The sequence below is a fragment of the Rhincodon typus genome, chromosome 23, assembly GCF_021869965.1.
Source record: "Rhincodon typus isolate 14 chromosome 23, sRhiTyp1.1, whole genome shotgun sequence".
In the NCBI taxonomy this organism is placed as follows: Eukaryota; Metazoa; Chordata; class Chondrichthyes; order Orectolobiformes; family Rhincodontidae; genus Rhincodon; species Rhincodon typus.
The window spans coordinates 38,529,365-38,553,273 of NC_063354.1; the positions used below are offsets into that span (position 1 = coordinate 38,529,365).

At 42.9% G+C, this 23,909-nt stretch overlaps 1 protein-coding gene across 3 annotated transcripts in view; it reads right to left on the reverse strand.

Moving 5' to 3' along the window:
• Positions 1–10,503, reverse strand: part of LOC109912679 (myosin-16) — a 269,712-nt gene extending 259,209 nt beyond the window's left edge. For 2 of the 3 annotated variants that reach the window (XM_048610913.1, XM_048610909.1), the window contains exon 1: positions 9,965–10,131. In XM_048610913.1, coding sequence (XP_048466870.1) covers positions 9,965–10,048 — 84 coding nt within the window. In that variant the 5' untranslated portion in view covers positions 10,049–10,131. Of the gene's footprint in view, positions 1–9,964; positions 10,132–10,400 lie in introns of those variants that run through there. The other variant, XM_048610911.1, reaches the window with a different exon arrangement.
• Positions 10,504–23,909: the final 13,406 nt, after the last annotated feature.

The window sequence follows — 23,909 nt, forward strand, 5'->3', positions numbered from 1 at the left end:
GTGTCACTGCTTGCAAATTTGGAAGGCGCTGTTTAAGAAGATTTGGTGAGCTGTTGCTGATCATCTTGTAGATGCTGCACACTGGTGTGGGTTGAGGAGAGAGTGAATGTTTAAAATGATGGACTGGGTGTTGATAAAGCGGGTTGCTTTTTCCTGGTTGATGTTGAGTTTTTTTGATTGTTGCTGGAACTGCTGTAATGCAGCTGCCAGGAGAGACTACACTGGGAAGGAGTGTGTGCGGGAATGGTGTGATCAGGGGACATGGAATTGTACTCACTGCAGATGGTTGGAGGAGAAGTTAGGTGACTGCAAGTAGGGGCAACTCAGACATGGAGACCAGGCAAATTAGATTGGAGTCAGTGGGCAGGGGTTTGAATACTGAAGACCGAGAGATCAGATATCAGAGTTTGGAAAGTAAATTACAGATCAAAGTTACTCACCTTTCTCCTACATAATCTGGTTTCCCCGAGCCAGCTCAGCAATGACACTGGCTGCCTTGGGATAAATTAATATTGCAGATTCCAAAACACGAGTAAAAGATATCATAGAGTCTCACAGCACAGAAACAGGCCTTTTGATCCAACCAGTCCATGCTGAACATAATCCCACACTAAACTACTCCCATCTGCCTGTGCTTGGTCCCTCTCCCTCCTAATGTTTCTTATTCATTTACTCATCTAAATGCCTTTTAAATGTACCTGCATCCATCACTTCCTCTGGAAGTTCATTCCATGCATGAACCACTCTCTGTGTAAAAATATTGCTCCTCATGTCTTTTTTGAATCTTTCTCCTCTCACCTTAAAAATATGTCCCCTAATCTTGAAATCCCCGATCCTATGGAAAAGAACCTGCCATTCACCTTATCTATACCCCTCATGATTTCATAAAATCACCTCTATAAGATCACCTGTCAATCTCCTATGCTCCAGTGAAAAAAGTTCCAGCCTATCCAGCCTGTCCTTATATCTCAAACTCTCCATTCCTGGCAACATCCTGGTAAATCTTTTCTGAGCCCTCTCCAGCTTAGTAATATCCTTCCTATAACAGGGAGTCCAGACCAGGACACAGTATTTCAGAAGAGGCCTCACCAACACCCTGTACAACCTCAACATGACGTCCCAACTCCTATACTCAAAGGCAAGCATGCTAAATGCATTCTTAACCACCCTATCTGTACATGATACAAACTTCAAAACACTACACAAGGCCCTACTTGTAATTGTATAAGTCGTCCCTTTTTTTGTTTTATCAAAATGTCTTTTGTTCATTTCATCCAACGTGGCAGGAGCGCACATCTATGCACATGACAGATGTGCATACATTTCACCTGCCATTTTGAAAATTTAGGATGTTGCACAGAGCCTCCAATTATTAGTGGTCGCAACTTGTATATGAATGTTCTTGAAGTTAAGAACATAAAACGAATGGAGCTCAATCTTTAAAAATTCTTGAATAGTGTTTGAAGAGCATTCAAGTTCCTTGAAGTTCTTCTACACAGCAACTTAGTGCCAAAGTTCCAAGTGAGTGATGTGAAAACATACTTTTGCACTTGAAGTCTTCCATCAGACCAAATGGATCAACTGGGGAGGATATTCAGAAGATGGGGTTGATGTTTGTACTGCTGATCACATTAGTTAAGACAATTAATTGTTGGGGATTGCTAATCACTAAAGTCCTGTTGGGTACCAACAGCCCTACAGCGCTGTGAAAAAAACCTTGAAATGGGCTTTGGTATTAATGCTCGTTTGCTAACGGACCAGCGAGGGACAAGCATAGACCTGCTACTTGTACAAGATATGAGTTACTTTTGAGAAGCAGAAATACAAATTGGATTTAAGGCCTTACATTCTTTAGACATGATCTCATTTCTAATACTGTATTATTAACCATTTTGGAAAGGTGACAATCAAAACAAAAATGGATTAAACCAAGATATATAAGAAATCATGTCAAAACACAGAAGTTTCTGAATAACCAGTCTTCCTTGTTCTGTTTAACTAAAGAATTTTTCTCCATTTCATGCCTTTTCCCATTCCTTCTCTTGTTAGGTTGTACACAGCAGAATTCCACAAGTGATACCAAATCAGAGTTCACCCACGTGGTCAATCTTTGAGCATGAGTCTGAACAGAGAAGCCCCAATTTTTAACCAATGGGAATGGGGTGAACATAGAATGTGGGCAGGAGAAGGAGGAGATTAAGTGATCGTGAGGTGGAAGTGTATTGCATACAACATAGGCAACTAGTTTGATCGAAATCCTAGCTGATCTGTGCTCCACTTTCCCCAGACAGACTACAGCAACTGAAGACACTCCATCACCACCTCCTGAACAGTAACTAAGAATGAGCCGCATGCTACTCTAATAGACTAAGAATGAGTAGCTTTTTAATAAGCCTATATTCTTCTACTCTGCACATCTACTGCTCCAACTTTGGTTCGAAGGTGATGCTTGATCATGTGACACCTTCAACTGTCAATGCATTTACAATTAAAGGTCAAATCGTAATAAAATCAAAATACTGCAAATGCTGGAGATCTGAAATAAAAACAGAAAATGCTAGCGACACTCAGCTGATCTGACAGCATCTGTGAGATAGAACAGAGGTGACTTTTCAAGTCCAGCATGACTCTGTATGATCTTAGATAACAAGGTGTAGAGCTGGATGAATACAGCAGTCTAGACTCGAAACGTCAGCTTTCCTGCTCCTTGAAGGGCCTAGATTCGAAACGTCAGCTTTCCTGCTCCTTGAAGGGCCTAGATTCGAAACGTCAGCTTTCCTGCTCCTTGAAGGGACTAGACCCGAAACGTCAGCTTTCCTGCTCCTCTGATGCTGCTTGGTCTGCTGTGTTCACCCACCTCTACACCTTATTATCTCAGATTCTCCAGCATCGACAGTTCCTACAGAAGGGTCTAGACCCGAAACGTCAGCTTTCCTGCTCCTCTGATGCTGCTTGGCCTGCTGTGTTCATCCAGCTCTACACCTTGTTATCTCAGATTCTCCAGCATCAGCAGTTCCTACTATCTCTGTATGATCTTGATGTGTTAACTCTGTTTCTCTCTCTAAAGATGCTGTCGGTCCTGTCAGGGTCAAATGTTCTTTTCTTGAATATTTTTATTTGTGGCATTGAGCCAGTAGGTTTAGGCAACATATTTCAAGAGCCAGAAGACTGTTCATAAGCAGGCCAAGAGAGAAAGCTGAGGGTAGAGAAGTGTGAAAACTGAAGGAGGGTTTTGAAGCTGAAGAGAGAGAGAGGTGATGAGATGTGGGGAGAGCATAGGAAGAGAAGAAGAGAACTTTAATTCACTGAAATTTCCCCAAAAACTGATAGTAACATGGTAATATTCAGATTTTGTTCATAACCAATAATAATATTCATCCAATATACCATCAATGCCCCAATAACCTAATTGTAATCCATAGACTTTTAGAATCACAATTCGGAGACCAAGGTAATATTCTGGGAATCTGGGTTCAAATTCCACCACATCAGATGTTGGAATTTGAACTCAATTTTAAAAATCTGGAATTAGAAGTCTTATGATGACCATGAAACCATTGTTGTTTAAAAAAAGACTCTTCTGGTCCACTAATGTCCTTTAGGAATGTAAAAAGGTGTCCATACCTGGTCTGACCTATATGTAACTCCAGACCCACAGCAATGCAATTGACTCTTAACTGCCCTCTGAAACGGCCTAACAAGCCACTCAGAAGTATCAATCACTAAAATGGAACGAAGAATGAAACCTTGCAGAACCCTGGGAAGGGCCTTGGGTAGTGTTGTAGAATAGAGGAACCTAGTTGTTCAGTCGCATAATTCTTTGAAATTTGTGTCACATATGCACCGGGTGGTTAAAAAGGAGTTTAGCAGGCTTGCCTTCGTTGTTCAGTCCTTTGAGTTGGGAAGCCATGTTGAGCTTGTGCAGGACATTGGTGAGGCCTCTTCTGGAGTACTGTGACCAGTTCTGGTCGCACAGTTATTGGAAAAATATTATTAAACCCGAGAGCGTTCAGAAGAGATCTACCAGGTATGGAAGGTTTGACTTATAAAGAAAGGCTGAATAGGCTGGGACTTTTTTCACTAGAGCATAGGAGGTTGAGAGGTGACTTTATAGAGGTTTATAAAAAGCCTATAGATAGGGTGAATGGTAGGTGTTCTTTTTTCCCTAGAATGGGGCATTTCAATGCTAGGGGGCATATTTTTAAGGTGAGAGGAGAGAGATTTAAAAAAGACATGAGGTGTAAATTGTTTTTTGCTCAGAGGGTGGTTCATGTGTGGAATGAACCTTCTGGAGAAGTGGTGGATGCAGGCACAGTTACAATGTTTAAAAGACACCTAGTTGAGTACATGAATAGGGCATGGGCTAGGAGCAGGCAGGTGGGACTAGTTTAGATTAGGATTTTGTTCAGCATGGACTGGTTGGACTGAAGGATCTGTTTCCATGCTGTATGACTTCATGATGCTATGACCTAGTCACTGGAAATGATAATAGAATACATAGCCTTATTGACCCTGTGAAATCCTGCTTACTAACTTCTGGGACTAGTTAAAAAATTGGGAGAACTGTCTCACAGAGTAGACAAGCAACAATGTGACATAGTCATAGTCATGGAATCTTACCTTACAACCCAATGAACTGGACCTCACCATCACCATCCCTGGATATGTCCTGTCCCACTGGTAGGACAGACCCAGCAGAGGGGGCGGCACTGTGGTATACAATCAGGAGGGAGTTGCCCTGGGAGTCTTCAACATTGACTCCAGACCCCATGAAGTCTTTTGGTATCAGGACAAACATGGATAGGGAAACATCCTGCTGATTACTATGCAGTACATCTCCTTGGCTTGATTTTGTACTCCACCATGTTGGATAACACTTGGAGGAAGCACTGAGGGTGGCAAGGACACAGAGTGTACTCTGAGTGGGGAATCTCAATGGCATTGCCAAGATAACTCAGCAGCACCATTACTGACCAGGTTGGTTGAGTTCTAAGGGATATAAACGGGATACTGAGTCTGGCGCAGGTGATAAGGGTATCAATAAGAGGGAACAACAAACTTGACCTTGTCTTCACCAATCTGTCTGCTGCAGATACATTTGGCAATGACCGTATCTGTAAGAGTGATCAGCTTGCAGTCCTTGTGGAGACAAAATCCTCACGTTGAGGATACCGTCCATCATGTTGTGTGGCACAATCACGATGGTAAACAGGATAGACTTCAAACAGATCTAGAAACTCTAGACTGGACATCCATGAAGCGCTGTGGGCCATCGGAAGCAGCAGAATTGCACTCCACCACAACTGGCAATCTCATTGCCCATCATATTCCCCACTCAAACATTACCGTAGAGCCAGGGGATCATTCCTGGTTCAATGGAGAGTGCAGGAGGGCATGCCAGGAGCGGCATCAGGTATCAATCCGGTAAAGCTACAAACAGAGATAGCAAGAACTGCAGATGCAGTCCTGATGAAGGGTGTAAACTCGAAATGTCGACTTTCCTGCTCCTCTGATGCTGCCTGACCTGCTGTGTTCCTTTGGCTGCACATTGTATTGAAGCTACAAACAGGGCTATTTACCAAACAACATAAGCGGCGAGTGATAGACAGAGCATAAGAAGTCCACAACCAAGCGATCAGATCTAAACTCTGCAGTCTTGCCACATCCAGTTGTGAATGGCAGTGGACATTAAACAACTCACTGAAGGAGGAGGCTTCACAAATATCCCCATCCCCAATGATGGAACAACCCAGCACATCAGTGCAAAAGATAAGGCCGAGCATTAGTAACAACTTTCAGCCAAGAATGCAGTATGGTTCATCAATCTTTACATCCTCTAGAGGTCCCCACAATCACATTTGGCCGTCTTCAGCCAATTCAATTCACGCAATGTCAAATCAAGAAACTGCTGTGGACACTTAATACTGCAAAGGCTATGGGCCCTGCCAACATTTCGGCAATAGTACTGAAAAATTGTGCTCCAGAACTCTCTGCACCCCTAACCAAGCTCGTCCAGTACAGCTACAATAGTGGCATCTATCTGGTAATGTGGAAAATTGCCTGGGTAGGTTTGTTTTAACATAAAAAGAAGGAAAAATCCAACCCAGTCAATTACTGCTCCTTAAGTCTCCTCTTGAGCATCAGTAAAGTGATGAAAGGTGTCATCAACAGTACACTGCATTTGACTGAGTGCAACATCAGGGGACATGAGCAAAACTGGAGTCAATGGGAATCAGGGGAAAACTTTCTGCTGGTTGGAATCATACCTGACGCAAAGGAAGGGGATTGTGGTTATTGAAGGTCATTCATCTCACCTCACCTCCATTTCTGCAGAAATTCCTCATGGTAATGTCCTAGGAACAACCATCTCCAGCTGCTTTGTCAATGACTTTCCCTCCATCGTAAGGCCAGATATTGGGATGTTCACTGATGGTTGCCCAATGTTCAGCACCATTCATGAATGCCCAAATACTGAAGCAGCTCACTCCAAATGCAGTAAGACCCGAACAATTATGTGGGTTTGGGCTGATATGTGGCAAGAATGCCACAAAGTGCCACACAAGAATTATTGCCAATGAAAAAGAAACTAACCATTATCTCTTGACATACAATAGCATTACCATCACTGAATCTGCAGTCTTAACATCCTGAGGTTTACCATTGACCAGAAAATGAACTGGACTAACCATATAAGTACTTTAACTGCAGGAGCACAAAACCGGCTAGGAATTGTGCAGCAAGTAACTCACTTCCTGACTCCTAAAACCTTGTCCATCATCCACAAGGCACAAATCAGGGGTTTGTTGGAATAGTCTCCACTTGCCTGAATGAGTGCAGCTCCAACAACATTCAAGAAGCTTGACACCATCCAGAAATAAACAGCCCACCTGATTTGCACCACATGCACAACCACTCAGTCACACCTTCACTGACACTTAGCAGTATGCACCATCGACAAGATGCACTGCAAAAACTTGCCAAGGCTCCAGAGAGAGCAATTTGCAAACCCACAACTGCTCCCATCTAGAAGGATATGGTGCCACTTGCAAATTCCCCTCAAAAACACTCACCATCCTGACTTGGAAATACATCATTCAGTGTCACTGGGTTAAATTCTGGAATCCTCCCCATATAGCATTGTGAGTCCACCTATAATGCATGGAGTGCAGGGGTTCAAGAAGGCAACTCAACACCACCTTTTCAAGGGCAACTAGGGACACGCTGGCCCGGAAGCAATACGTGCATCCCATGGGAGTGTATGGTCAACTCCTGAGTCTACTCTGTACCAACTGCCTTGTCCTCTGGTTTGAAACAAGGGTGCCAAGTCTGAACTAAGAACTTCAGCTGGACCTGATTTCTCACAGGTCAAAACCAGCTGGCACAGGCTGACTGGAACCTAACCAAGAGACTGCCTAAAAGTCAACAGGTTCCATGTTTGGGTCACTTCTGATAAAACATGTTCTCTTAATGTCAGCTCAGAGCCAAGATTTCAAAACTACTTCTTAGGTCTGGACTCAATAACAGAGACTTCATAGAATTATAGAAATTATACCACATGAAGATGCTATTTGGCCATTGCTACCTGTGCTAATACATCCTTCTGTAACTCAAATCCATCCTCTTACCTTTCCACCATCCTGTAATATTCTTCCTATTCAAACAATACACCACAATCTGTCTCCATGACCACTTGTGCTGACACATCCCAGGATGTAAAATTCACCATTATCTTCTTACGGGAAATCAGGAATGGATAATAAATGCAGATCTAGCCAGCAACACTCACATCTTGCAAATGATTACAAAAAAGTTTTAAAGACCTTCTTTCTCCCCTTTCCCTTACTTTTTGGAGCAAAACTCCTCAATCTCTGATCCTCTATTCTTGAATCCCAATTACCACCCCTTTTATTCCCTAGGCACCCACTCTTCCCTTTCTGAGTCCCAATCCCCTTCTCTCGGGTCCATGATCCCTACTGGCTTCATACATCCTCCCATCTCATCTGTCTCTCTTTCTCTCTCTCTCTCTCAATCCCCAGACTCTCAGTTACAGGCTGTAGTTCTCTTGAGATGAGATGTCACGGGGCATGATGGTTTGTGGCGTGGGGTGGTTGGGGGGAAGGTGGTGAAAGGATTGAGATGTATAAAGGAGGCTTCTCTGTGGCAGGAAGTGGTAACATCATGGAATAAGTCTCAGGAGAAGGGCTGCCACTGTGGGAGGGAGTAAAGTTCTAAGTTCTCCAACATTGCTTGCAATCATGTCTGAAAGATTCAGATCCCATTCCAAACAACTAACAGGCAATACGAGCAGGGTACTAGGTTGGGAGGAGGGAATTTAATAAGCCTAGGCATAGGCCTTATATATATTAAACAAATATAAATTATAAGCATTATAAATATCAGAATGCTGATTTGAAACTAAGAGGGACTAATTTCACAAATATGGTAACAAACCTACAATCATGTGCATTTCAACTGCCTCACATAGTTTGTTACCTCCATTAGAGACTGTCTATGTAAACCAGTCACAGCTGTAATTACACCTTCTCACCTGCTGTGGCAGTATAACTCTTCAACTAAGCATCTTACTGTTGCTGAGGAAGGGTCACCGGAACCAAACGTTAACTCTGTTCCTTCCTTCACAGATACTGGCAGACCTGCTGAGCTTTTCCAGCAACTTTGTTTTTGTTACTGTTGCTCAGCCTGTGTCGTGAAGACGTTTCTGTCACTGAAGTCAATTCGGCTTCAAAAAGATTGAGGTATTATAAGGGATGGGATATGAGATATAAAAAGTAATTTAATTTCACCTATACGACCTTGCTGTTGTTATTCTTCACTGTTGGATACCCTTTTTACTGGAAGACTACATTTGGCTTTTACATTTCATGTGCAATGTATAATCTGTAGAAAGGTCAGCTGGTAAGGATGACAAGAAGAACTATCTGCTTTTTTAAAAATTTCAACATGCAAGCCAACACAATCTTGTGCACAAGAAACAGGCATCCTTATGCATATGTGAATGACCAAAACTTACATGAATTGCCATGAGCTGTCAAATTAATATTGAAGTCAGGTTTAGCTCAGTGGTTACACTCGCATTTCCCATCTTGAAGGCAGCTGGATCAAATCCCCAGTCCAGGGAATGAAGCACATAATCAGCTTCAGTGTAATACTGAGGGGTCACTGCACTGTGAGAGGTGTCATCCTTGAGTAATGCATTAAACTGTCCTATCAGGAGGATGCAAGCCATCTCATGGCACATTTTGATGATCAGGGAAGTATTCCACAGTCCCTAGCCAAAATCAACCTCAACCAATCGCATGTGATGCATCATATTTGCTTTCATGGGAGCTTCCTATGTACAAATTTGCCATCATGTTTCCGACATTACAATTATAATACTTTTCAAATGTACTTTCATTAGCTGTAAAACACATTGGGCCATTCTAAAGACATGAATTTTTCTGCACAAAAATATGTTTTTACTCTTCAGTGTAATATGTTAAAAATATATTGCACATAAGATTAACCGTGGACATCTACATGTTAACGTTTTGAAACTGGTTACACTACCATTCTTATTCAATATCTTTAAAAATATCTTCATGAAAAACACAATGTGGACAAATTCTATTTAAGCCCAAACTTGCATCTCTGTCCTGATATTATTTGGCAAAAATCAAATATTAGTTGCTGCAATACAGCAAAACATTTTCATAAATATAAACTTTTTAAATGAGGCTTTTCAGTAAAAGTTTATCTTTTGATAAAGCTGACAGGACCAATGATAGAAGTCAGCGCTCAGCCCATGCATTACAAGATAATATAAAGAGTCAGAGTTACACTAAAATCAACACAAAACATTGCCAATTTAAGTTGAGTAGTAAAACAATATACTGTCTCTTTAACCATGTACACACTAAGGACAGCTTCAGAAGTGAGATTAAGGATGGCATTTCTGTCTTACATGTGCTAGAGGCTTGACTTGAACACTAATAGTTGGACGATACTGATGAAAATCTGTTTGGATCACACAAACTTTCCTCTCCATGCTCCCAGCCTCTTATCCCGCCATCACTCAAGAGGAAGCGTGTGAGACCAGCACTGGCAGCTTGCTGTTACCTGACCCTTCAGAAGTACTGAGACAGAAGTGGTGAGCGAGAGAGAGACAGAGAGAGGGGGGGAGGGAGAATCACTGAAAAAAAAGTAAAGCTTCAGCCAAGCCCTGAAGTCAAATTGGGTGGAGAAAATCTCCCTCTGCTTTATAGCTTAAAGAAACCCCGCCTGCAAGAAACCAGCCAGCTCAGGCATTCAGTTCCTCTCTTATCTGATCAAGAAAGCTTTGTTGTATTAGCTAAGCAGCAGGCTAACATTTGCAGTCACACATACTGTACCATATTTACCCTTCCAGAGAGTGGAGCATGAGAGCACTCCACAGTGACGAATATAAACCTTTCAGCTTTAAACCTTTTCACTTTAACCCAGACTGGGGCAGAGACGGAAAGGTTTCACAACCATTTCATGATGCAGTTGCCTCACTGAAAGGAAGGAGCTCAATTCTTTCCCAGAACCGTTGGATGGTTGTGGGCTGTTAGCTGGCTGCCAAAAAGTGTGAAGCAAGAATAGAATTAGGACCAAATCAAATTGTTGCCAATGTCTCTCCTTCTTTTAAAAGGGCCATTTAAAAGAATATTACTTATCACAATGGGTGACCCAGCCAACTCTACACACACTCGATTACAGACAATTTTAAATTCCTGATCTCAATGAATCGTAATTCTTGTTACTTATTTCCGCGTGGCCGCACCTAGCTAGAAGTGTCCTTTGTTCCCTTTTTTAATGTTAGATACACAGGCCAAGAACTTACAGTACGTGATCTTGATGCAATACTTTCTGTGTTACAACGGTGACATTTCATGAGAGTTTATTTGGCTGTGGAGTGCTTTGGGCTTTCCTGAGAAAAGGATATCCATAAGAGCATGTTTTTTTCATTCTCTCCAAATCTGTGCTCTATGTGCATTGTATGTGTTCAATATACTGTTTTGTACTCCTCCAGTCTGGCCTCTTGCACATCCTGGCTTTCCATCCCTTCATCGTTGGTAACTGTGCCTTCTACATTGCAAAACATTGACTACTTCTTCTGCTTTCTATGCTGTCTCTCCCTCCTTTTAAGTTCCTCCCTAAAGTTTTATCTTACTGAGATTGAAAGGTTTGAGTTATAAAGAGAGGCTAGATAGGCTGGGACATATTCTTCCTTGAGCGTTGGAGGCTGGGCGGCGACCTTATAGAGGTTTATAAAATCATATGGGACGTAGACAAGGTGAATAGCTAAGGTCTTTTCTCCAGGGTCGGGAAGCCCAAAACTAGAGGGCATAGATTTAAAGTGAAAGGGGAAAGATTTAAAAGGGACATGAGGGGCCAACTTTTTCAGAGGGCAGTTCAAATATGGAATGAGCTGTCAGATGAAGTGGTAGAGGCAGGTACAGTTACAACATTTAAAAGACATTTTCACGTGTACATGGATAGGAAAGGTTTAGACGTGTATGGGTGAAGCACAGGCAAATTGGGCTCATTCAGTTTAGGATACATGGTTGTCATGGACGAATTGGACAGAAGGGTCTGTTTCTGTGCTATATCACTCTATGACTCTATAAAACTTTGTCATCTACCCTGATATCTCTTTACATGGTTTTGGTGCAACATTTTGTCCAATAACTCCCATGTGAAGCAGCTTACAGAGAATTACACGCGTAACTCAGAAACAGGCCTTTTGGCTTCACGAGTCCATGCCAGTGTTTAAGCTCCCTTTCAGCCTCTTCCCATCTCTCCCTATCTAAATCTTTCCTTATAACCGTTTATTCCATTTTTTTCTCATAGTCTTGCTGCGCTTCAACATAAATTCATCTGATCTATGAGCTTCAACCATTACCGAGTGATAAGGAGTGCTACATCATCACCATAAGATGTTTGTTCTACATTTCCCCTGACTATCGTACATTGATGGTCTCTCATTTTGCCATTTCCCGCATGTAGATATTCCTTTTCTGTGTTTACTGTATTAAAAAGGATCAAAATTTTAAAGTGTCCTATTACTGACCTAACCTGTCCATCCCTTTCTGATAGCTATGACATCACAGTTCAGGTACCATCCTTGAACATCTTTATTGCTCCTCCTCCAGTCCTTCCTAATCCCTTACACAATATGGTAACAACGGCAAAAACAGAAATTGCTGGAAAAGCTCAGCAGCTCTGGCAGCATCTGTGAAGAAAAATCAGAGTTAGCATTTCAGGTCGGGTTACTCTTCCTCAGAACTGATATGGTAACACATATGGTTTCACAACATGATAACAAGAGGTGTTGTGACAGAAAGGGTAGCAGCCCTGCCTCTAGAATCATAGAATCCCTACAGTGTGGAAATAGGTCATTCAGCCCACTGAGTCCACACCAACCCTCCGAATAATAGCTCACACAGACCCACACCCCCACTCAATCACTGTAACGCTGCATTTCTCTTGGCTAACCCACCTCACCTGCACATCCCTGGACAATTTAGCATGGCCAATTCACATAACTTGCACGTCTTTGGACTGTGGGAGGAAACCAGAACACCCAGAGGAAACCCATGCAGGCACGGGGAGAACGTGCACACTCCAACCCAGGCACTGTAAGGCAGCAGTGCTAACCACTGAGCCACCATGCTGCCCTTCTAAGGTTGAAGTCCCACTCAGGGTTTGATGACCAAGGAAGGTGAGTTCACCATGTGGCCCAACACAGTTGAGTATCAATCTGTAAATCCTTTACGAATATGGTAAAGTCAGGAGAGGATCCTGGTCAGAAATTGGGAGACCCACCATCGCCATCCACTGTCCAGACCACAACATACACGTAAATGTGCTACGCTAACTTGGAATCCTTGGGAAGCAGATTGGTTCAGATTGGTACTGAAACCACAGGCTCGATCCCTGTTGTTGCTGGGGTGCGTTTCGGACCTGACTCCCTGTCCTATTTGTCATGAAGGTCATGATATTGTGGATAAGAACTGCCTTTGGGCAAAGAACTAAGGAGGATAAAGAACACGGTAAGCAGAATCAAACACTCCAAGTGTGGTCTAATAAGGTTTGAAACAAGTTTAACATTACTTTTCAATTCCGTCCTTCAATAAATAAAGCTTGGTGCTTGATTAGCTTTTACTACAACCTGATTGGGCTGTCACTTTTAGTGATTGGGGTATTAATGCTCTGAGATTTCTTTCCTTCTCTAGTCCATTTAGATTTTCATTTTCCAAGTAACATATGACTTGCTTTTTTTTTCAACAAAACTGGCACCTCACACCCGTGCTGAAATTCATTTGCCCATTCAGCATGTTATCTGATGTTTTCTAATTTATTGCAGTTGCCCTCAGTTTTGCATATTGCTCCTATTTGGGACATTTCACTCTGTTAAAGATGATACACAAATGCAAGTTGTTGTTGTTACAGCTGTATGAATGGGCAACTGTATAATAGTTATTGGATTCATACCAGCAAAATTACATCACAACATAGGCTGGAAAAATGGAGGTATGAGCATTAAATGTGTGCCTGACAGAGCTTCTTCTGCTGTTTTCTGAGTATTAAATTGAAATAGGAGACATGCTGCCATTCTCTTCTTGCCTTCCAGACAATATGACTGGTAACTTGCTTATACCTCGATACTCATGCAACTCTGTTTCACATGGCTGAACAGGATAGACTGCAATCTGTGAACGACCCACTTGGGAATTTGTGATCAGTGTGCTTTGTTAGTGGTGTCCACAAATATGGGCAGGGATTACTGATTGCCATTTTATATTATACTTTACCATCTACTCCTGTGTGTAGTATAGACAGTGGCTGTATGGAGTTAAAACTTCCTTAATCTGTCATACAATGGTCAGGGAGACTCATTTCTTTCTGAGTTAGAATTTGCTAACAATTTGAGTCTACTTTGTGAAGGTGTAGCAACGACAGCTACAGTATTTGACTCACCTGCATGAGGTTATTGTGTCCCAATGTCAACAACATTGTTTGTGCCTGATTTGAATAACTGATGAGATTATGGTGCATTGCAGATGCATATGGCCAAACTGTCAGAGACAGACAATCTGCACGTGCGATTCTCTCTAAGACCAATTCTTTTCACAGTGAAAGTCTGAGAATGCTTTGACCCAAGCAGTAATGTTAAAGGCTCTAAGGCATGTGTCATGCCCAGTTATGTGACGAAGATACGACACAATTTAAAGCTGTATTTTTTTATCATAGACTTAACAGCTTTAAAAATGGCAGGCAACAGGTCATGTGATGTTTGCAATACTGGCTCCCCACAAGACATAAAACTCAGGCAAACACTTAATTAAAATATGAACAACACCAACCACTTGCAAACTCCTTAATCCTTTTATTGAAGATGGACTGTGAAATAACTGTACAGAGGTTACTATTCCATCACAAGTCACCCTTTATTTACATATGCACAGTACATGGGCTCTGACCAGCCAGCTCAGAGTCAGTCCTTACAATAAGGAGATGCTTTGAATCTCTTCTTTATATCTATCAGCCAGGCCTCCCTGATTGGCCCAGGTTAACAACCCCAATTAATAATCTCACCTGGCATTCAATCTAATCACTACAGACTATAAGACCATACAACAAAGGAGCAGAAATTAGGCCATTCAACCCATCAAATCTGCTCCACCATTCAATCATTGCTGATAAGTTCTCGACACAATTCTCCTGCTGTCTCCCCATAACTCTTGATCCCCTTGACAATTAAGAACCTATCTATCTCCAACTTGGATGAGGAAGTGGAAGGGTGGGTTAGTAAGTTTGCCGATGGCAGGAAGGTTGGTGGAGTTGTGGACAGCATGGAGGGCTGTTGTAGGTTGCAACGGGACATTGACAGGATGCAGAGCTGGGCAAAGAAGTGGCAGATGGAATTCAACCCAGAAAAGTGTGAAGTGATTCATTTTGGAAAGTCGAATTTGAATGCAGAATACAGGGCTAATGGCAGGATTCTCGGCAGTCTGGAGAAACAGAGGGATCTTGGGGTCCACGTTCATAGATCCCTCAAAGTTGCTACCCAAGTTGATAGGGTTGTAAAGAAGGTGTACGGTGTGTTGGCTTTCATTGGCAGGGGAATTGAGTTTAAGAGCGGCGAGGTTATGCTGCAACTCTATAAAACTCTGGTTAGACCTCACTTGGAATATTGTGTTCAGTTCTAGTCGCCTCATTACAGGAAGGATGTGGAAGCTTTAGAGAGGGTGCAGAGGAGATTTACCAGGATGTTGCCTGGACTGGAGGGCAAGTCTTATGAGGAAAGGTTGAGGGAACTAGGGCTTTTTTCATTGGAGCGAAGAAGGACGAGAGGTGACTTGATAGAGGTGTACAAGATGATGAGAGGCATAGATAGAGTGGATAGCCAGAGACTTTTTCCCAAGGCAGAAATGACTGTTACGAGGAGGCATAATTTTAAGGTGATTGGAGAAAGGTATAGGGGAGATGTCAGAGGTAGGTTCTTCACACAGAGAGTGGTGGGCGTGTGGAATGCCCTGCTGGCAGTGGTAGTGGAGTCAGATACTTTAGAGACTTTTAAGCAACTTTTGGATAGGCACATGGATGATAGTATAATGTAGGGTATGCAGGGTAGTTTGATCTTAGTAGGATAATAGGTCGGCACAACATCGTGGGCTGAAGGGCCTGTACTGTTCTATGTTCTAAATATACTCAATGACCTGGCCTTCACAGCCTTCTGTGGCAGTGAATTCCATAGATTCACCACTCCCTGGCTGAAGAAGTTTCTCCTTATGTCCATTCTAAAAGTCTTCCCTTTACTCTAAGGCTGTACCCTCCAACATTAGCCTCTCCTAACAATGAAAACATCTTCCCAACATCCACTCTGTCCAGGCCATTCAGTATTCTGTAAGTTTCAATTAGATCCCCCCTCATCCTTCTAAACTCCATCAAGTACAGACCCAGAGTCCTCAAACGTTCCTCATATGTTAAGCAGTTCATTCCTGGGTCCAAAGATAGTAGGAACTGCAGATGCTGGAAAATCTGAGATAACAAGGTGTAGAGCTGGATGAACACAGCAGGCCAAGCAGCATCAGAGGAGCAGGAAGGCTGACGTTCCTGGGACCATTCTCGTGAACCTCCTCTGAACCTGCTCCAGGGCCAGTACATCCTTCCTGAGATATGGGGCCCAAAACTGCACACAATACTCCAAATATGGCCTGACCAGAGCCTTATAGAGCCTCAGAAATACATCCCTGCTTTTATATTCAAGTCCTCTCAAAATAAATGCCAAAGTCGCATTTGCCTTCCTAACTACTGACTCAACCTGCAAGTTTACCTTGAAAGGATCCTGGACTAACACTCCCAAGTCTACTTACACTTCAGGCTTCTGAATTTTCTCCCCATTTAGAAAATAGTCCATACCTCTATTCTTCTTACCAAAGTGCATGACCTCACACTTTCCCACGTTGTACTCCATCTGCCACTTCTTTGCCCACTCTCCTAACCTGTCCAAATCCTTTTGCAGCCTCCCCACCTCCTCAATACTACCTGTCCCTCCACCTATCTTTGTATCGTCTGCAAACTTAGCCCGAATGCCCACAATTCCTTCATCTAGATCATTAATGTATAAAGTGAAAAGTTGTGGTCCCAACACTGACCCTTGTGGAACACCAATTGCAGGCTGCCATCCTGTAAACTGTAAACACACAGAGCAATATTATATCAGCCATATCAGCCTCCTACCTCACTATGAACAATAGAGACATCAAAACTCAATGGGTGCCTGGAAAATATGAAACGAGCCTGATTAACATTTCATTGTATTGTGATGGTTTTTCATTTCAAACACACACACCCTGGCTCTCTCAAAACATTCAAAATGTGAAAGGCTGCCATGCAGGATGTGTTTTACACCAACTTATTTGAGAGAGACTTCTTTGGTACCTTTTTTTTTAAAAGGTTAATGTAGAAGCTGTTCTAATTTAACCAATATTTAAAATAGCATCTGCAACTTCTTCCAACAAAACATCGAACCAGCTGCAAGCCACCAACACAGCCAAGATAAATAGCTCTACCTTGAATGTGAGAGATATAGACTCTCCCAGTAATCCGTTACAACTTCATTTTCACCTGAGAGCTGAACTCCGGACAACTCAATGAGAAAATAACTCACAGCTTACTGAGAATCATCTGCTTTTAGCAAGTCTGGCTAAAGCATGAATTCATTGGGGAACTACAGCCTGATGTGAAAGAGACTGAAATATTACGTCGCGTAATCATATTGTTTTTACCCTCATCTGGATGCAATTTTTCTGCGTCAGATTTTTTGTGTGAGATGTGTTAAAACCTCCAGGTCAAGAATGTGATAATAAACAGCTTTCTCTTTTTAAAAAAATGTATGAAAGCTTGCTGCTGGAAATCATTTAAATTGGGACAAAGCATCTGACGGTAAGAACTCTTGCCAGCTTCACACATTTGTGGTGCAGCGATATGTCCCTGCCCCTGGGACAGACGGCCTGAGTTCAAGTCCCACCTGCTTTAGAGGTGTATAATAACATCTCTTGAACAGGTTGATTAGAAAAATAGATTTAAAAAAAGCTTCCATCACAGGTAATATGGCAGCACATAAACTTTCATCTGTGATGGATGCCTTAGTAGGAGCACTCACATCACTGAGTGTGAAGGTTATGTGTTCAAACCTGATTCCAGACACATGAGCATAAAATCTAGTCTGGGATATTCCCAGTGAACTACTGTAATTCAGTTGAGATGCTAAACCAAAAGCACATCTGTCCTCTCAAATGGATGTTAAAATATCCTCAAGTTACTTTGAAGGAATGTCGGGTAATTCACCCTAATTTCCTTCATCATCACTCAACACGATCATTTAAACTGATTGCTATGATCTCATTTCCCATCTACACACTGAAAATAGCTAAGGGATAAATCGTTCGATCTACCAACAAAATCATAAATCATAAATATCCGAAATAAAGGGAATATAATGAGATGTACAAGTGATTTTCTCTGTGTTCCTCCAACTCTTGATTCTTGTACAAATTCACCTCTTTTCCTTCCAACCTTGGTGGAATGCCTTCAGCTGTCTAGGTTCCCTGTTATGAATGTAGAACATAGAACATAGAACTGTACAGGCCTTTTGGCCCATGATGTTGTGCCGAACTTTTACCCGAAACCTGAGGTCTATCTAACCTCCACCCCTACTTTATACTATTATCCATATGCCTATCTAATAGCCGCTTAAATGTCCTTAATGAGGCCGACTCCACTACACTCTCCGGCAATGCATTCCACACCCCTACCACTCTCTGAGTAAAGAACCTACCTCTGACGTCTCCCCTGTATCTACCTCCACTCACTTTAACATTATGCCCCCTCGTAATAGCTACCTCCACCCTAGGAAAAAGTCTCTGGCTGTCCACTCTATCCATACCTCTGATCATTTTGTACACCTCTATCAAGTCACCTCTCATCCTTCGTCGTTCTAAAGAGAAAAACCCTATCTCTCTCAACGTTTCCTCATCAGACCTTCCCCCAATTCCAGGCAACATCCTGGTAAATCTCCTCTGCACCTTTTCCAACGCTTCCACATCTTTCCTGTAATGAGGCGACCAGAACTGGATACAATACTCCAGATGTGGCCGAACCAGGCTTTTGTATAGCTGGAGCATAACGTCACGGCTCTTGAACTCAATCCCTCTATTAATGAAAGCTAACACACCATACGCCTTCTTAACAACTCTATCCACCTGGGTGACAGCTTTCAGGGAACTGTGGACATGAACCCCAAGATCCCTCTGCTCCTCCACACTGCCAAGAATCTTTCCGTTAACCCTGTATTCTGCTTTCAAGTTTGTCCTTCCAAAATGAATCACCTCACACTTTTCAGGGTTAAACTCCATCTGCCACTTCTCAGCCCAGCTCTGCATCCTATCAATGTCCCTTTGTAACCTCGAACAGCCCTCCGCACTGTCCACAATGTGACCCACCTTCGTATCGTCCGCGAACTTCCTAATCCACCCTTCCACTCCTACATCCAAATCATTTGCAAAAATCACAAATAGAAGAGGACCCAGAACAGATCCTTGTGGTACACCACTCATAACTGAGCACCATGTTGAATATTTTCCGTCCACTACCACCCTTTGTCTTCTAAGGGTCAGCCAATTCTGAATCCAATCTGCCACATTTTCCCCCTATCCCATGCCTCCTTACTTTCTGCATGAGCCTACCATGGGGAAACTTATCAAACACCTTACTTAAATCCATGTATACCACATCCACTGCTCTACCTTCATCCACGTGTTTGGTCACCTCTTCAAAGAATTCAATAAGGTTTGTGAGGCATGATCTACTCCTCACAAATCCATGCTGGCTATCACGAATCAAACTGTGCCTTTCCAAGTGATCATAAATCCTGTCTGTCAGAGCCCTTTCCAATAATTTGCCCACTACTGACGTAAGACTAACTGGCCTGTAATTTCCGGGGTTATCCCAATTCCCTTTTTTGAACAAGGGAATGACGTTTGCCTCGCTCCAATCTTCCGGCACTATACCCGTGGACAGTGAGGACGAAAAGATCATCGCCAAAGGCCCTGCGATCTCTTCCCTCGCTTCCCATAGAATCCTTGGCCCGGGTGACTTATCTATCTTCAAGTTCCTCAAAATTCCTCGCACATCTTCCTTACTAACATCGACCTCCTCTAGCCTACCAGCCTGTTTCACACTGTCCTCCTCTACAACTAGGTCCCTCTCAGTTGTGAATACCGAAGAAAAGTATTCATTAAGGACCTCTCCTATGTCCTTAGGCTCTGTGCACAAATTCCCTTTACAATCCTTGATCTGCCCTACCCGTTCTCTGGTCATTCTCTTAATCCTCACGTACGTGTAAAAAGCCTTGGAGTTTTCCTTGATCCTATCTGCCAAGGTTTTCTCATGCCCCCTCATAGCTCTCCTAAGCCCTTTCTTCAGCTCCTTCCTGGCTAACTTGTAACCGTCCAGAGCCTTTTCTGTTCCTTGTTTCCTAACCCTTATATAAGAATCCTTCTTCCTCTTAACCAGTCGTTCGACCTCTCTTGAGAACCATGGCTTCCTCACTCGACCGCATCTTCCCTGTGTTGTTAGTGCTCTAATAGCTGAGTATGATAATGAGTAAAAGGATCAAGATAGCACGGCATGAGCAGCAACTATGAGGACTCCTGGCAGTTACATGTGTAGTGTTGTGTCTCACAGTTAGTATGCAGCACACTCTTAACAGACACATAGCATGTGACCTGTGGCTATAAAGGTCTCAGACTCCATCTTAACTCAGGCCATATGAAACATGACATGCTGATGAAAGTTAGTTGTTGTTATATCATATAGCTGAATATTAGCCCAGACTTGAAGTGCCGCTGACTAATATATCAGGTGATAAAAAAAGCTGCAATCACCTCCCTCAAGACCATATTCGATATGATTAGTAACTGGAAAGTTATTAATTCCCCTGTTGAACTTGCTCAATGACTGAGCTTATACAGGTTACCTCACATTTATCACCTTTATATTCTACCTGTCATGGTCTTATCCATTCACTCAGGCTACCTAAATGCCTTTGAAGCCTCTTTGCATCCTTATCACAACTTGCAATTCCACCAAGTTTCATATCATCTTTAAACTTGGAAATCCAAGAATTGCCCCCACATCTAAATCATTGATATAGATTGTGAACAGCTGCGGTCCAAGCACTATTCCTTGTGATACTCCAATGGTCATAGCCTGCTGAAATAACCCCACAGATGTCAGCATTCCATCACTAAGTCACCCGTTATTTACACGTGCATAAAAGTTGACACTGATCTGGCTTCCTCAGAGTCAGCTCTCAGAGTGAGCAGAAACTCTGACATTTCTGTTTGTATCTGTCAAACAGGGCTCCCTGATTGGACCAGACTAACAGCCCCAATCAGAGAACTCATATTCTATGAGGTCCAACTGGCTGACTTTGTTAAAATCACCGTACTTGCCAACAATAGACTGATCCATTTCTCTACCTACCTAATTCTCAATCCAAGTTACTGTATTATGCCCATCACATGCACTTTAATTTTGATTACTAACCTCCTAACCTCATTGAAAATCTTCTGAAAACCTGAATTATCTTGGGTGATGTCTCTGCCTGTGGGTTTGATGTAAGATGGAAGTTCAGCTGGTATTCGCCTTTTATTTCTCTATCTTCAGCCTCAAGGAGACCAGACATTGGAAGATGCACGAGAGGGTGAAAGCAATCAAGAGTGACATTGGAGGGAAAACATAAGGTGATCAAATAGGACTGGGAGGGAGCATGAGATGCGTGGGACCTCAGCAAGTCAAAGCAGGTTAGTATTGTTGCAGTCCAGTCTTTAAAGTAAAAACTTTTTTCTTTGGTTTAGATTAAGAGTGGTTAAGGCATAAGGAATAAGTTGAGGTCCTGACTCTATATTTGATATTCTTCAAACTATGGGAAGTAAAAGAAAAGAAAGTAATTTAAGGATAAGTCATGGCAGGGTAGATCGGCCATGTGGAATGCTCCTTGGTGTGATGTGGGAGGTCAGGGACACTTCCAGGCTCCAGGGTGACCATGTCTGTGGAGGTGTATCCTGCTGCTGTTCCTGGAAATCCATCTCTCGGATTTGGAATGGCAGTTGGAGTTTCTGTGGAGTATCCGCAAGGCTCAGATCATCGTGGGTTGCACGTGCAGTGAATAGCTTTCCCTCTAAAGTGTACGGCAGGGCATTGACATTCTGTGCATGGCGATTGGCATCTGCGTGCCAATCATCATGTTGACCTCCAGTTCCAGAGGTTGCCACCTGCGTGTGGGTCTCGAGGCCTGTGCAGCTGGGAAGAAAATTAGAGGCAATGCTGGCAGGAGGGCGGTCACACCACAAGCAGAGTGCAAAAGGAGTGATTGACCACCAGACAGAATGCTAACATCAGGCAGGTAGTGCAGGCAGCCATCTGCATCTCTAGCAGAGTTTCCATTTTGGATACCGTTGGGTTGATGAATTCTCGGGTGAATCCAGCGAGGGCCAAGTCTATGGCATCAGGGGTGGCTCAGTTGAAGAAGTGGGGAACATTAGAGGTAGGGATTTTATTTTAAGGGGAACAGAAGTATCTGTGACGCCAGGATGGAATGTGGCCTCCCTTGTGTCAGAGTCAACACGTCCTAGAGTGGCTGCAGGACATTCTGAAGAGGGGAGAGAGAACAATAAGAGATCATGGGCCATGTGGATATCAATGACATAGGCAAAAAGACAGCAAGGGGTTACAGTCTCAGGATCTGGGATTGGCTATTTCGGACTGGGATGACGAGAAATTTCTTCACACAGAAGATGATGAACTTGTGGAATTCTCTGTGGAGGCCAAATCACTGAACATGCTTAAGAAAGAAATAAATATATTTCGAGAAGCTAAAGGTCAAAGGGTAAGGGAAGAGAGTGGGCATACGGTGTTAAGATAAAGGATCAGCTATAATCATGTTGAATGGCAGTGTGAATTCAATGGGCTGAATGGTCTGCTCCCGCACATATAATGTCTTTTTCTATGTACTTGAGATATTTTCCAACAGCAACGATGCTTTATAAATGTTGATTGCCTTTATATACACTCCTCATCTTCCTCTCACTCATTTAAATGGAGGCCTGGGGCTCAGGCATTGAGTGTCACTTTCACTAATGAGTGAAGGAAAAACATTAAAGACTAAGCTGACCTTTCGAGAGCTGATAATGCAGTTCTGGGACTAGGACCACAGATCTCTGGACGCTGAGCACGCTGTGTTTCATTAATCAACTCTGCCCATTTGAGGTTGGTTTGCACGTGCAATTTGACGATATTTCTGGCACACCACACTTGACATCTGGGGAGCAACATGTGAGAGGGCTTGGATCTGGGATGTCAATTATCATGAAGCAGTGAAACTTGGTCAATTGACTTACGTGTTGAGAGGCTGAAGCCAGAAACAAGTTACCTCCCAAAGGATAAAGTATCAGCTAAATGGCCCCATCTGAAGTACTGTTCCAAACTGATGATCAGTTCAAGCGTAGTGTACACATGTTCCAGTCAAATTTTGTTGATCTCTTCCTATTTAAATCATTTCTGTCCTTTGCAGGTCTTGTGTATGAGTAGAATGAGTGCCAAATATTCCAACAACAGGCCTCCAAGTGTTTGTTTAAAAATTGTTGGTGTCTGCAGACTGCTATGAAACAGCAGCTGATCATTTAACCTTAAAGAGGTTACATTTACTCACTTTTCTGACAAATTGCTGCTAATTCGTCACATGGAATGAAATCAGAGCTGGATCACACTGACAAGCACTTTCCTCGTGAAACACTGCAGAGCATGAGTTTCACATAAATTATGGGATGTCCAGAAGCGAGCGCTCTTTTAGATATGAGATCGGTATTGGCCACCCAAACTGTTCAAAAAGTCTCAACTTTAAGAAAGGTAGCTGGGATTTTCCGATTTTCTTTTCCACAGTGGTGGATATCGTAACCCGCAGTCCCCTCCTCTCCCCCTCAATCATACATACCACCACAAATGGGAAAGCTCTCCAGATTTTGGGCCTGTCAGGCACCAAAGTGGTCACCTGGCAGGTGTTATAGCGCATCACTTCCTGGAACAGTGATCCCTTGCCCTGTTTGAACCCTGCAGGCAGCGTCAAGGCCACCTCAGAGCCTGAGGCTGTTGCCTGCACAGCAGTGCCAAGGTCCAGTAGATGACCGTGTAAGGTGGGGTGGGGCACTGTAGGGGAATTGTGGGGTAGGGCTTCCGGGGAGAAGGGGATCAGGGGTGCAGGAGGCAAGGGTGAGGAGATAGTAGGAACTGCAGATGCTGGAGAATCCGAGACAACA